This window comes from Mesoplodon densirostris, chromosome 1, assembly GCF_025265405.1.
Source record: "Mesoplodon densirostris isolate mMesDen1 chromosome 1, mMesDen1 primary haplotype, whole genome shotgun sequence".
NCBI lineage: Eukaryota > Metazoa > Chordata > Mammalia > Artiodactyla > Ziphiidae > Mesoplodon > Mesoplodon densirostris.
The window spans coordinates 223998502-224014265 of NC_082661.1; the positions used below are offsets into that span (position 1 = coordinate 223998502).

Consider the following 15764-nt stretch of genomic DNA (forward strand, 5'->3'; position numbering starts at 1 on the left):
ATTGTAAAGCAACTGTACTCCAGTAAAAACAAACAAAAAATGTTGCCTGATCTTTCACTTTTGAGAGTTGAGCTTCTTAGACTTGCCCCAGTTTTATTCAATTTTTAATTTCACACCCCTCTCCCACACAAGGAGGAAGAATATTAATATTGTGTGTTAGTGGGTGAAACTCTGCCTTAAAGATCCAGCGTACGGATGTGTCTTCATCCAAGTGGGGAAACTGATCTAGCCCGGTTTGGACTGAGTCATCTCACTTGCTTCAATGGAAGGAAGTGTGATAAGATCAAAGAATGGGCCACCGAGGGAGGTAAGATAAAGCAGGCGGGCTCATGGGCTGCTTCAGTTTGACACCCAGCTTACTGGAATTCACTTCTTTGGGACCATGGGTAGATGGCCCAGCTGATAGCAAAGTACTATTTTTACCTCCTTTGTCACTGGCCTTTGTGCTTTGGGAATGTTGTAGGGGAGAGTTTGGGAACGTTGACAGTGATTGGGCAGAAATAAGGGGTTTCTGGCTTCCTTGGCTCAAAGCTGTCCTAAGATCACCAAGATCTACCACAACATCTAACAACGTTCCTGTATCTCCAACCACAAGTGGAAGCTTCCCATTCTTCAGATATTTTCCCTGATCTTCTGATTTACGTTCAATATCCTTAACATTTATGGAGTCCATCAGATACGTTTGGCTGATGTTGCTAATTTTTCTGGATTCACGGGTGTATGGGGTGCCATGCCAAATACACAGCAGGCCCCTCACCTTTCCATACCCCTCCCTCAGGTCTTACTATGATGCTTTGAAAATGGTAGAAGGTTAATACAGTAAGTCCCCCACCTACGAACCTTCAAGTTGCGAACTTTCAAAGATGCGAACGTGCGTTTCATCAGCGTCAGGCATGAGTGAAATTGCAGCCTGCCTTGCATCTCCTGTTGCTGACGATCCTTCAGCTCTACCATCTCCCACCTCCCCTCCCTCCTCCAGTCCATAACTCTTCTTGCCTGTTCACTCGATGCCAGTCCCTGGATGCCAGCTGTTGTACTGTACTACTGTACTTTTCAAGGTACTGTACTGTAAGACTAAAAATGTTTTCTTTGTCATTTGCGTTTGTTTTTAATGTATTATTTGTGTGAAAGTATTATAAACCTATTACAGTACAGTACTATGTAGCCGATTGTGTTAGCTGGGTACCTAGGCTAACTTTGTTGGACGTACGAACAAAGTGGACTTAGGAACGCACTCTCAGAATGGAACTCGTTCGTATGTAGGGGACTTACTGTAACGTTTTTAAACAACTTCAAATGTAAAGTTTGCTTAGTAATTTAAATATACAGGAAGACATGGCAGAGAAATATGTTACTGCCTTCCTGCCCCACGCAACCAAAGGAAGACAATGACAGGTGATTGTATATTTTGTTTAATACTTGCATTGTTTCTATAGCGCAATTATAGCAATCTTTAAATTTACTTTTCATTACAAATATTTGTCAAGTTTTGTTTCAGAAACATTTTTCCTACTCTTGCACATGCACCCAGACACACTACAAAAAACTCATTCATAACACAGTAAGGGCAAACATTATTCATGTAAACATCTTTCATTAATTTCCCATAATTTAAAAAAATCATAGAATTATAGATATTGAATAAGGCTCATAGATTTAGTTCAAATTCCACAAAAGACCAATCAAAGATGCTCATTAACTGTGATGAGGTTAACTTTTGGTTGCAATAAATGCCGAAAGCATTCCCCTGGCTTCCAACCCTTAAACATACCTCACAACCTGATCAATGCATTTCAGGATAAAAAGAGAACACAGAAAACCCAGGAGGAAAAACTTTTGAAGTAGGGAGCTCAGAACCATGAACCCAACTTTCCTCTATGATAAGCAGACATCATGTAGTCCCTGTAGTTTCCCAGTACATGACTTGAGATGAATGACAGTCATCCAAAATGTAACCAAGTTGTCTGTTACGATATATTGGTATGTGTGTACATATTGCTAGTATACACAGTGAAAATTTGTCATCATATTTATCATTTCATTATATCCAGGACGAAAGCGGAAAAAAAAAAAAAACACTCAAGTTGAATATCCTTATAAAGGAGTGTTCTAGTAAGAGTCAGGGGAGTTGGGAGGTATGTCCTAGAGGGAGGTGATTGGTCTTGATGTTAAAACGACTTGTAACAACGGTGTGTAAAGTCACAGACAGAGGAAGCAAGGATCTGCGTTATCCGAGGATGTCTCTCTCTGGTTGGAAGTTTGGTGCTTGGGTGCATAGTTTCCCAGAGCTGAGACGGGAAGTGTACTGTGCTGAGAAATGGGCCCCTTGCCAGCAGGACCCTCCTCCGTCCTCTCTCGAGGTGGAGGCCCAGAGGCAGGGACTGCTGGCAAAACCGTGAGGTCCCACCCGGGGGTCTGAACCCCAGCTCCACTGAGGGCAGCCTCCCTGACACGTGTGACTAGGCAGTAAGGAAAGCGGTGGATGGCGGCCAGAAAACCCGGTTCCGAGGTTCCCATGGCCACGTCTGGCTTCTGATTCTGCTGCCCTGCAAAGGAATTGTGCTCCGGATAACTGCACCGGTGTCTCTAATGCCTCTGAGTCACTCACGGGCCCCCAAAGGCCCGGAGTGATGTCACTAAGGGTGGACATACCTCCACGAGCACCTAACTTCCACCAGGAAGCGGCTGAGGCACTGGGGAAGCCTACGAGCTCTCTCCACGTCAGGTGCAACAACGCGGGGAAGTTGCCATGAGTCAGAGTTTTTTGTAGGCTTTTTGATTTTGTAAAAATCAAAACTGATCTGCATTATATCTCAATAGACTCAGAATTCTCACCAAAAGTTTTTGCAATTTGTCTAAATAGCACTGGAATAATTCAACTTCACTTAAATATATTCATTCTACCATGAAAATAGTTCATACAAACATCTATTTACATACAAACACGTTAAAATTTGTGAAAAGGGTTTCCATCCCTGTGGTTGTATGGCTTGAAATAGTTTTCATTGCTTTGAGTATGTCTGCACCCATCTGGCAAAATAAAACGATTACAATTTAGTATTTTAAAAATCAAAATGGACACTGAGGCTCCAAATTCCTGAAGGGAAGGATCAAAGACAAAAAAAAAAACCCAGTCTATCAAGGTACCTCAAGTAGATGTAAATTCAATATATTTTGTGAACCTTTGATCTGTGGCAAATAAACATTACAACTATCAGTCTTGCAACATGGTTTTGCTTGTTTTTCTAAAACGAAAGATGTCTGGATTCTATATCACTACTCTTAAGACAGAAACTTGAGGCAACTGTTTTAAAACAAAGCACAACAGAAAACGATACCTTCCTGGAAGATCTTAAATGCATTTTGCAGTGAGTGATTTAAAATTTCATATAGTAAAGGAAATTTACTAAAGTGCCACATACGACTCACTGAGAAGACAACCCTTGAACTCACTGTTCACAGTTACTGCAATTTTACCGTTACAATTAAATGTTGTCAATGGTTACACTTGGCCTTCACTTTGGCCTTTTCAGGTTGTTGGTGATAAGGAAATTGTTTTTCAAGTGTGAAGAACCCCCAGAAGGCAAATAAGTTTAACGACAGCCCCAGACAGGTTCAAAGGGGTCTTGAACAACAAATTTCCTTCTCAGTTTCTCAGGCAGACCAGGGATGAAGCAGGTTAAAATAAGAATAGGTAACGCAAAACTCCAGTCTTCCTTGCCTGTAGCTTTTAAATCTCATCATTCCATTGTGTCAGAAATTCAGTCCTTACGGTTGTTTTTTGTGAGTCCTTTCAAATGCCCATTTGGGGACATACTCCTACAGATTAGTTCCTATTCCTAACTCTAACACAAGATAATATTTTGGCATAGAAAAGCTGCTAAGGAAAGATCTAGTCATGCAGGAGTTGGACTGAGACGGCTCTGAGTGAATCTGATGGGGACCATGGCATCAGGCACCCTCCTCGTTTGGAGGAGAGCAGAAAGTTACTCCTTTATCCCCACCACCTGGACTCTTCCACATTTCTGTTACGATGCTGATGAAACTACCTGCTTCCTGACCTATTTCCTTCCACAGCGACGTCAAGATTCAGTAGAAAAATACATCCCAAGGCTTCCCCCTCAGCTTTGGCTCAAACAGGGAACAAACCCTATTCCCTCACCAGTTAATTCCTCACGGGACCCCAACCCCCTTGACTGTTTTATCTACCTACAGAACACAGTGAATCTCAAGGCCCCCTACGACCCCACCCTGTGACAAAGCCTTACATTTGGCCGGGGGTGGGGTGTCAGGGGGGACAACAGCAGCAGCAGAACCAGACGTGGACACAGAGTGATGGAGAGAGGTACTCGCGGAGGGACAGACAGACAGAGAGGGTCCAATGGGCCAGAGGGACGGGCAGGAGAGGAGGGAGAGAGGGAGCGGGCCAGAGGGATCAGCTGGCACGTTGTTACGTACAAACACCAGCCATTCTCACAGCCAACAGAGAGAGAGAGAGGAAAGGGTAGGGCAGGAGAAAAGAAGAGCCAGAGAACAAGGGAGACAGGAGAGAGGACATGGAGAGGCTCAGCGTGGATGTACTGCTTCCTCTGATTTGTCTGAACGTCACAGACAGACACACTGCCGGGCTTTACACTCAAGAGAGTTATTCACTCTCTTGTTTGAAAGATGGATTCGCTGGTTAATCACTATTTCCAACTCTTCAGCCACTTTTGTCAAAAGAAAAGAAAAATTCCATTTGAATGGGGTAGCCCATTGGGACAGAAATTACACCCCATGGCAGCCGGCAGCCTGAAGTCCTTGCTTTGGAGTCCTGCGGCATCCTCCCCTGACCGCACTCCCTGATCTGGCTCCGCAACCCAACTCACTGGGGTTGATTAAAGCCATCTTTCTCCTGAAGACACTCACTTACTTTGGGGTGCGTTTGAATGAAAGCACCTATCAGAATACAAGTCCCAAGGCTCTGCCCATCTGCCAGTTTATGGAACGGTCTCTTTCTACAGAATAGAAGCGATCCTATCCTGGTGCCTTTTAATCTAGAAACTCTATTCAGTTCACTTCGTGGAAGATCTTCCTGGCAGCCTCAGAACTTCTCACGAGTGAACCAGCAGCTTAGCTCCCTGAAACCATGGCCACCTAGCTGCACTGCTGGGGACAAGGGAGCTCTGGGAAGCCTGGACTTACCAAGGGAAAGGGCCACTTCTGTCACTGTCTTGAAGGCTGAATCCTGTGCCCAGGAGCTGCCAGAACTGAAAGTTGTGAGCAGCCCCGGATGAAGCACTTTTGTTAAATTCTTCCCAAGAGCAATGTGTAACTGACATGAAATAGCAAACTTCCTCCTGCCTGTTTCTTTTCTCTTTTCCTGCTCCCAGCAAGCCTTCCCTACTAGCCAGAGCTACAGTGTGGAAGGCTTCAGCTTTCAAGACCAAACTGACTCGGTGACAGGTGCCCCAGCTGACAGTTGCAACTTGTAGCAACTGCTGCTTTCCAGACCTCCCAGCTCCTCAGCTGGGCATCTGAAGAAGACACAGCTATGGCATGTGGTGAGGGCACTTACAAAAACCCCAAACTCCCAGAATTCCCCCAGAGTAATCCCAGTCAGGTTACATACCTAATTAGCTAAACTAAAAAACAGGGGCTTTTCTCCTTATTTCTGCAGTTGTGATTACACACGGCTAGCAAAAATGGCTGAAATGCTATTGATATCGTTGCTTCTAAACTATACAGGTGTTAGTCTTAATTCACAAGGCTGTGAAGCAGATAAGTGCTTTGAAATTACAATGATGAAGAGTTTTAGCATTAAGGTTTGATTTGTACCTAGTGATCAGTACGTCTCTCTTAACAGTAGCGATTTAAAAAAAAACAAAACAAAAAATGAAAGAAACCTTTTGAATTCTGTGTTATAAGTCAAGTTTGCTATTTGACTTTTGAATTCAATGCACTGTGCCACAAGCCAGACTGCTCTGTTATGTACATTTAATGTGTACCCAAGGAGAAAAAAAATTACTAGCACTATTGAAGATATTGCAAAATTGCCACATCTACTGCTTAGAAATACTAATTTCCCTCTCTTCTTTCTTAAAGTATATGTTACAACTCTTCCATAACTTAATGCAAACAAAGTAAATTCATTTCTTCTCACATCTTAAAGCAAAGATACCTTTGTTTACATGCGAGAATAATAATTCTATAATAATAGCCCGGCCCTAGGAGCCAGGTCTTTATATTAGGACATAATAATGAAACAGTGATATAGAGAGAGCCAGAGAGACCTACACACTGGCACTGAAACAAAATCCATTTGGAACTTTTCTCTTGTGAAAGATACCTAAGATAGAGGAGAGGACTAAGGGGTGAAGTGACTCAAAAAGTGGGGTTCTGTTCGCTAGGGAATAAACAAAGCCATTCTATTGCAAGAACAGATCAAAGGTTAAAAGGCAAATGATACTACATTTAGAGAATAAAAATGTAGTAATTCTCTGTCCTCCATATGGCGCATATGCAAGTGTGATAACGCAACTTGCACTGGCCACAGAAATAAACCTCATGGAAAAGCCAGTGACTAAAAATGACTGAAAAACCCCCTTTTTCCCTTTTTTCAGTCTAACCGTTTGGCATCTCTGAATGTGGTACAGATTTAGTCTTGAACCACCCAAGAACATCACGCTGTCTTCTGTCAAGTGCTCAACAGTACCTCTCAGGAGGGCGTTGTTGCTAGCTAATTTTAAATCTGGTATGAGTAATACAGTCAGACCTAGTTAGTATTCGAGAAAGTTGTAGCGAACGCAGAGTGAGAGGATGTGATGTCACAGCATGAACAGTCCCTGGTTGTCCCGTTGTCGGATAAACGTAGTGCATAGATCCAAGTTTCTATTCCAGGTCTCTGAAGCCCACAGCCAGGCCTTTCACTTCTGCTGGGTGGCCTGGAAGGCCTTCAGCTCCACCTGGTACCACTCGGGGGCTTCAGGCCCACTCTTCCCCGGGGGGCTGTGGTCGTAGCCATAGGCAACAGTGAGTTCCTCGTCGGCCTCCACGGCTCGGAGCGTGCGAATGCATTTGATGGGTCCAAAACGGGGGTGGACAAACCTAGACATCAAGATGCACATGGTCATTCCCGGGCTGGACCGGGAGGTCAGATGCAAAGGCTAGAAGGGCTGAGGCAGGAATCACCCGTGTCCTTGCTGCGCCCTGGACATCACCGGCAGGTCCTCAGTGTGCGGGCCACAGAGGAGCCGGCATCAGCTTTCCCTGGGAGCCTGGTGCTCACGGGGATACTCCGGGCTTCCCCACCCAGACCTGGCAGTGGAATCTGCATTCTAACACCCCGCCACCCTCCCCCTCCCCGGTGATTCCTATGTACATTAAGGTTTAAAAAGCACGGCCCTATCTTCCTTTCTGAGCCTATTTGCCACTCTGTATTTGTAAATCAACAATCAGGATCTTCAACAAAAATCTGTCCTTTTTTTTTTTTTTTTTCCCAAAAATCTGTCTTTAATGAGAAATCAGATCCAATGCGGTCTGTCAGCGTTTCAGCTCCTCTGGCCTGTTGCATCAGATTACCTGGCTGTACCTCGGGGAAAGGCTTTGCCAGGGCACTTCTGGAGTTGTAAGAAAGAGCCCTGTGGATTTTCAAAAGCAAAAAACTCTGTTTTCCATCCTGTACCTATAGAGGAAGAGTTATTTTCTAGCATAAAAGTAAATGAAGACTTTTTTCCCCAAGAGGGAAGCCCAGACCGCTCTGCCATCCTGCTTCTTTCAGATTTCCCTCTGATGCACCCTGTGATGGGAGAGGCCGGGCTAAAGCTAGGATTACGCTCCTCTGCCAGAGGCTCCCAGCCTGGCTCACCTGCACAGCTCCCTGCAGGGGAACAGGAGCTAAATAAGTATTAAGAGACTCATCTCCTCTAACAGCTGCTGAAACCCAACACGGATAACCTGGAAGGCAGGCCACAAAGAAATTAACGTTGTTTTCCTATGCATCTGGTCAAATCCATTCATTTATAGTTACATTTTGAACAAAGGGCATTGAAACACCAAAGGAGGAGGTTCCAGGCCTGAAGTCAGAGGTACCTGGGGCTTGATGCAAGCGCTTGGTGGGAGAGGAGTGTGTCTGCAGCCTATGGACATATTTTGTGGGGAGTAAAAAGGAACAGCCACACCCTCACTCCAAGGGGGCCTCTATGTCCACGCCCTTTGGCTGTCCTGTTTCTTGGAAAGCACACTCGATTTGGGCCCGAAGACTTGGGTGTGAGTCCTGGTGTCACACATTATTACTGCCTCCTTCTGGAAAGCTCACCTCTGCGTCTCCGAATCTCACTTTACTCACCTGCCAAATCATGATAACACCAGTAATCCTTATCCTCCAAGAGTCATTGTGGTGACAACATAGGGTCACATAAATAAAGCACCAGTTGTGCAGTGCCTGGCACAACTGAAGACTTGTACCAGTTGTGACATGTGTAAGCAAGCACGTGGGTATATGAGAGCATGCACGTGCACGGAAGTCTCAGACTGGGCTCCAGCACAGAGGACATCCCTGGATCAGGGATTTGGGAATTCCTTATTAAAATCTCAACTCTTTGTATCTAAATTAAAATATTTCATTAAAAAGTAATGGAATATTACTCAGCCATAAAAAAGAATGAAATACTGTCATTTGCAGCAACATGGATGGACCTAGAGATTATCATACTAAGAGGAGTCAGTCAGACAAAGAAAAATATCATATGATATCACTTATATGTGGAATCTTAAAAAAAATGATACAAATGAATTTATTTACAAAACAGAAACAGACTCGCAGACATAGAAAACAAACTTATGGTTACCAAAGGGGAAAGGCGGGGAGAGGGGGAGGGATAAATGAGGAGTATGGGATTAACAGACACACGCTACTATATACAAAATAGATAAACAACAAGGACCTACTGTATAGCACAGGGAACTATATTCAATATCTTGTAATAACCTATAACAGAAAAGCATCTGAAAATGAATATATGTATATCCACATCATTTTGCTGTACACCTGAAACTAACACAGTATTGTAAATCAGTGATACTTCAATAAAAAAAATACTCCTGAAATGGAGCTCTAGTTAACCTTCTGGTACACTGAAAAAAAATTGCACAAGAAGCCGAAGATTTCTCTTATCGTCCTCTTGTATTTTAATTTTCTTGCTCATTATCGTTATTCTCAGGGAGTAGAAAATGGACAGACTGAAAAGACAGAACTCAATCTCAGGTGCTGATTCTTCAAAGCAGCCCTAAGGCACAATGGTTAAGACCACTTCTCCACTTTGACAAGAGCCCTGCGTTTCTTTTTTCTTTTTTTTTTTTTTTTGCGGTACGCGGGCCTCTCACTGCTGTGGCCTCTCCCGTTGCGGAGCACAGGCTCTGGACGCGCAGGCTCAGCGGCCATGGCTCACGGGCCCAGCCGCTCCGTGGCCTGTGGGATCTTCCCGGACCGGGGCACGAACCCCTGTCCCCTGCATCGGCAGGCGGACTCTCAACCACTGCGCCACCAGGGAAGCCCGAGCCCTGCGTTTCTTGTTGCTGATCTGGGACCAGCAGTAATACCAGGGGCCCCGCGAAGTTACTGGGAGGATTGAATGACCATGTGCACAGAAGGCTTTAGCACAGCACCGACCTAGAGGAAGTGCTCAGGAAACACTGGCTGCACAATTAGCACTCAGACCAAACCTCTGGGCCACACTCTTCGGTCCCTTGTCGACAAGTAACCTATATTTACAGAGAGAAAAGTAGTTCCTGCCTATCTGTCCATTTGGCACGCTGTACCAGACTACAGTTAAAACAGCTTACAGAGGTGCTGTTCTGTTTAAGTTACAGTGTGCATAACAGTACCAATGATTTTAGAAACAAATGAATGCCATGGATTGGTATCTGAATGTTATATTTGATTATTATTCAGCTAGTCTCCCCACGACCCCAAATAACGAATCGTTCACAGTGGGCTTGGAAAAAAAAACCCTCTAAGGAGCGACTTGATTTTGCACAAATGGTTCCTTCTCTTGTCTCCTGTGCTCTCTTCTTTTTGATGAGAAAAATCAGGTGCTTGCCATGAAATCACAGGGCTCATTTGTTTTAAGGGGCAGCCTAGGTAGCATTTGTTATCCTTAGTTACCACTGCTTTAAAGGGTTGTTGTTCAGCTGTGTGCAGCCTGCAACGATGCTCTGGCCTAATTCACACTGGCCGTGAAAGCCCTGGAGTTAATAACAGTGTCAGTTTCATTTCACATGACACATGTCCTTTGCCATTTCTACCCGCCCTTTAAACAGAAGTTGTAGCTTCAGTACTTGGTACTGGCTGCCAAGGAGAGCAAGTCAGTGCCAGAACAATTTTAAAGCCATCTCAGGGATGCAGGAAGGGACATTCAAATCCTGGCAATTTTCCTACAGATTAAATGCACATGATCAGATCCTGCTTATGTTAACAAGCTAGAGGACTAAGTGACAGCAAACTACAGCCGAGCAGAAAAGGTTGCACACAGCTGCCTAACTCCTAGACTCCTAGCCTGTCCTCAGGCTGAGTTAAGGACAGCAACAACATGGAATCTCAGCTGTATCCTTTAAGGCATAGTCGGAGATGCTTGCCTTTTGGAAGAGAGGGTTCAGGGGGCACATGAAAACTACTAAGATATTTGTAGGACTACTATGTGGAAGAGAGACTGACACTGTACACAAGAGAAAAAGGGAGGTAATTAGGGCCAAGGGCTGGATATTACAGGGAAACCCATATGGGCTCAACAGAAGGAACTTTCTAATCATCAGAGCCCAACAGCTAATTCCATGATATGTATTTGCTTGTCCAGACAGCTGCCTTTGTGGATAATGGTAAGGTTCTCATCAATGGAGGTTTCCAAGAGGTTCAATGCACCGTTGGAAGGGGAAGTAGGATTATCTGATTTTTTTTAAATAATGATTTTGTTGAGATATAATTCATGTCACATAAAATTCATCCATTTAAAGTGTACAATTCAGTGGTTTTCAGCTGTGCAACCATCGCCACTAATTTTGGAAGCTTTCATCAGCCTCAAAAGGAACCTCCACGCTCATTAGCCATCAACTTCTACTCCGCCCACCCCCACCACCAGCTCTAGGCAACCACTGATCTGCATTCTGTCTCTGCGGCTATAGTGGACTGTTCATATACATGGAAATCATACACTACATGCTCTTGTGACTGGCTTCTTTTTTAATATTTATTTATTTATTCTGGCTACACTGGGTCTTCGTTGCAAGCATGCGGGATCTTTAGTTGCGGCATGCAGGCTCTTAGTTGCGGCATGCATGCGGGATCTAGTTCCCCCACCAGGGATCGAACCCAGGCCTCCTGCATTGGGAGTGTGGAGTCCACTGGACCACCAGGGAAGTCCCCATGACTGGCTTCTTGCACTTAGCATGTCTTCAAGGCTCATCCATGTTGTAGCATGTGTTCAGTATTTCATTCCTCTTGATTGTTAAATGATAGGGACTCTGATTTTACATGTTTTTTCCCAATACTGAGAGCTCATGCCCTAGGCTTAGGATCTTTTGGTTCTCCTTCCTTTCACATAATAAAAGGATTCCCTAATCTCCACTGTGCAGAGTCATTTCAATTTGTACTATTACTTCAAATGACACTACCCTTAATTTTCCAGAATGAGACAACTAAAGGACAAAAAAGCCACAATAAAAAAAAAGCAACCACTAAGTATAGCATTTCCACAGCATTTCTACTCTTTGAAGCACTTTTCCATTTCTGAGTTTCAAGTTATAACCATGAGGCCCTTGGCCAGAGGACCCTCGAATATTCTGAGGAAGCCACCTTCCTCGAGGCAGGATGACACCTTTGAGGTGCCCGCCTCATTCTTGGGGCCCCAGCCACTGGCCGCTTGGTATCCTACTCACATGTCATAGATGCAGTTCGGAGTGAAGGAGTGATTTGCCTTGTGTCCCAAGGAGGCACAGTACTTGGATACACGGTTGTAGGGCTCAGGCACATCAATGACCGTTTCTTCATCGAGGGAGAGGGTGTTCCCATTAAGAGCCCAGTCCCTGCTGTCAACCTGTAGAAAACAAGTGAACATTAGAAAGGCCCTTCCTCCCAGGAGCTCAAAGGACACCGGAGATATTAACTCATTTGTCCTTAAACTTCACAGTTTGAGTGCCACATACATGGAAAGAGCCTAAGGCATCCCTTGCACCTCGATGGTGCAAACCCTGCACACTGATGGTGCAAAAGGCGTATGTGGGCAGCGCCAGGCAGCTCAACTTAGCATTTATTGATTTTCCCCTATCTTATATGAAAAAAAGGATTTAAAGTCCCTTTACAAAGACACAAAAAAATAACCAGATGTCCTTTTTTTTTAACATCTTTATTGGAGTATAATTGCTTTACAATGGTGTGTTAGTTTCTGCTTTATAACAAAGTGAATCAGCTATACATATGCATATATTCCCATATCTCCTCCCCCTTGAGTCTCCCTCCCACTCTCCCTATCCCACCCCTCTAGGTGGTCATAAAGCACGGAGCTGATCTCCCTGTGCTATGCGGCTGCTTCCCACTAGCTATCTATTTTACATTTGGTCGTGTATATATGTCCATGCCACTCTCTCACTTCGTCCCAGCTTACCCTTCCCTCTCCCCATGTCCTCAAGTCCATGCTCTACGTCTGCATCTTTACTCCTGTCCTGCCCCTAGGTTCTTCAGAACTTTTTTTTTTTTGATTCCATATATATGTGTTAGCATACGGTATTTGTTTTTCTCTTTCTGACTTACTTCACTCTGTATGACGGACTCTAGGTCCATCCACCTTACTACAAATAACTCAATTTCGTTTCTTTTTATGGCTGAAAGAAACATTGTATATATGTGCCACATCTTCTTTATCCATTCATCTGTCGACGGACACTTAGGTTGCCTCCATGTCCTGGCTATTGTAAATAGAGCTGCAATGAATGTTGTGGTACATAACTCTTTTTGAGTTATGGTTTTCTCAGAGTATATAATGGTATATAGTGGCCCAGTAGTGGGATTGCTGGGTCATATGGTAGTTCTATTTTTAGTTTTTTAAGGAACCTCCATACTGTTCTCCATAGTGGCTGTATCAAGTTACATTCGCACCAAGAGTACAAGAGGGTTCCCTTATCTCCACACCCTCTCCAGCATTTATTGTTTGTAGATTTTTTTGATGATGGCCATTCTGACTGGTGTGAGATGATATCTCATTGTAGTTTTGATTTGCATTTCTCTAATGATTAATGATGTTGAGCATTCTTTCATGTGTTTGTTGGCAATCTGTATATCTTCTTTGGAGAAATGTCTATTTAGGTCTTCTGCCCATTTTTGGATTGGGTTGTTTGTTTGTTTTTAATAAATTTATTTATTTACTTACTTATTTGTTTATTTATTTATTTATTTTTGGCTGTGTTGGGTCTTCGTTGCTGCGTGCGGGCTTTCTCTAGTTGCGGCGTGAGTGGGGGCTACTCCTCATTGCGGTGAGCAGGCTTTTCATTGCAGTGGCTTCTCTTGTTGCAGAGCACGGGCTCTAGGCCCGGAGGCTTCAGTAGTTGTGGCGCATGGGCTTAGTTGCTCTGCAACACGTGGGATCCTCCTGGACCAGGACTCAAACCCGTGTCCCCTGCATTGGCAGGCAGATTCTTAACCACTGTGCCACCAGGTAAGTCCCGGGTTGTTTGTTTTTTTGATATTGAGTTGCATGAGCTGCTTGTAAACTTTGGAGATTAATCCTTTGTCAGTTGCTTCATTTGCAAATATTTTCTCCCATTCTGAGGGTTGTCTTTTCGTCTTGTTTATGGTTTCCTTTGCTGTGCAAAAGCTTTTAAGTTTCATTAGGTCCCACTTGTTTATTTTTGTTTTTATTTCCATTTCTCTAGGAGGTGGGTCAAAAAGGATCTTGCTGTGATTGATGTCCTAAGGTGTTCTGCCTATGTTTTCCTCTAAGAGTTTGATAGTGTCGGGCCTTACATTTATAACCAGATGTCTTGAATTAAAAGCAGGTGAGTGTTATGTCAACGGGTCAAAGACGGCCTCTGTGTATGGGCCCCTAGGTTGTTTATTTCTTCACTGCTGGCTGAGACCTGTTACCTTAAAAACCCATCACCACCAACCTTAAATTTTTACATACCCCGCTGTTAATTTAAATAGCCCAAACAGAGCTGAGTTTTAGCCATTCAGAGTTTGCTTCGTCCACAAAACCTCACCCCACATCTGCTAGGAGCAGATAGATAAACCCAGGACCATAAAGATGCCAGACTGTAGCTGTCCTTTGGAGTTCTTTGGCCCAGAGACCCCTCCCAGGCTACACATCACCTAGACATGTCAACCCCCTCTCCAGTCCCTCTCTCTCCCAGGAGTTCCCTTGCCCTGCCCCCCTCTGGATCTTGGCCCCTGTGCCATATGCCTCTGAACGGCCTCATGCTGGGAGGACACCGCCCCCTCATGCAGCCCCGCCCAATCACCACCCACCCAATATCTCTAAAGCTTGTTGTACGCTGCTTCCCCTTGTGGTCTTTTTCTTTAATCAGCCCTCAAATCCCTTGAACCTCTACAGAGAGAAGGATGAAGCCAAAGAAAAATGAAAGGAAGAACATCAAACAGAACCAGAAACCTAAGGAATGCAAAACTGAGCACCAGAAAAGTCCTACACCTTTGCTGCAGGTGGGCAATTGGTGTGACCAGCAGAGTCACGGACAACCAGTGCGCTTTCTCACCCACAGCCGGACTCACTATCTGCTGTGCAAGCAGCAGGCATCCCTTCTCCCAACCAGTCCTGACCAACAGGCCCCAGCATCTGTGCATGCCAGCAAGGACAGCGTTTTGGAACCAACAGGATCACACTTTCATTCAAAAACTGTTGACACTCAGAGGTATACCTTCTCTCCTGTCTGTAAGCTACAATTATGCTTTTATTTGTATCTGATATTCATTCAACAGATATTGACTGAGCACCTCCCATATGCTAGGCACTGTTCTAGGTGCAAGGGATACAGCAGTGATGAAAGTGAAAAAATCTTCATGGATCTTAATATTCCAGACCTGTTATGTGATGTGATATATGACACTCAGTACCATCTTCCTTATGTTGCCACTAGTTGTGTATTTTTCTCATCTAAACTTCATGAAGGCAAGGAGGCACCCTCATTCATTTATATAGTGAGTTTCAGCACAGAGCCAGATTCTGCTGTTAGAAACCTTGCTTGAATTCTGCCACTTACTATATCTGTGACCTTAGGCAAATTGCTTAACCTCTCTTGGCTTCAGTTTCCTTAGATATAAAACGTTTGAATAAATTATGTATCAGTATCCTGAGCCACCGTCCATAGGCTGAATTTCTTGGACTTTCTGGATTGACCATCACAAGGGGACACTGAGAGGCAGATCACAGCTCGGTTTGTGCACTGACATCTTTGTCTGGGCGGCTGCTTTGAATGTACAGTGACTTGATTATTTCTCGGCCTTTTGCTTTTTATCATTCCATAGGAACAAATGAAAAATGAAGACGTGAAGGTGGGATGTGAGTGGTTGGCTTAAATCCCACCCAACTTCACACAAGTGAGACCAGGATGGACAGAGCCCTAGCTGTGCTCAAAGCATCAAGCTTTCGCCCTTAAACAGACACTTAAGGAAGCTAGTTGTGAAGTAAAGAAAAAAAACCCCAAAAAATATATGAAATCTGAGAAGTGTATCAAAGATTGTGTCTTAAAGGCAAGAGGTGATTCAACTCTTTAACTTTTAATTT

At 44.2% G+C, this 15764-nt stretch overlaps 1 protein-coding gene across 1 annotated transcript in view; it reads right to left on the reverse strand.

Annotated features, from left to right (window-relative positions):
* Positions 1–1396: 1396 nt before the first annotated feature.
* The window catches only part of SETD7 (SET domain containing 7, histone lysine methyltransferase), a 49364-nt gene continuing 34996 nt past the window's right edge, over positions 1397–15764 (reverse strand). Inside the window, exons 7-8 of the mRNA XM_060115609.1 lie at positions 11911–12068; positions 1397–7086 (exon numbers count right to left, since the gene is read on the reverse strand). Of these exons, the coding sequence (XP_059971592.1) occupies positions 6906–7086; positions 11911–12068 (339 nt within the window). The 3' untranslated portion in view covers positions 1397–6905. The remainder of the gene's footprint in view (positions 7087–11910; positions 12069–15764) is intronic.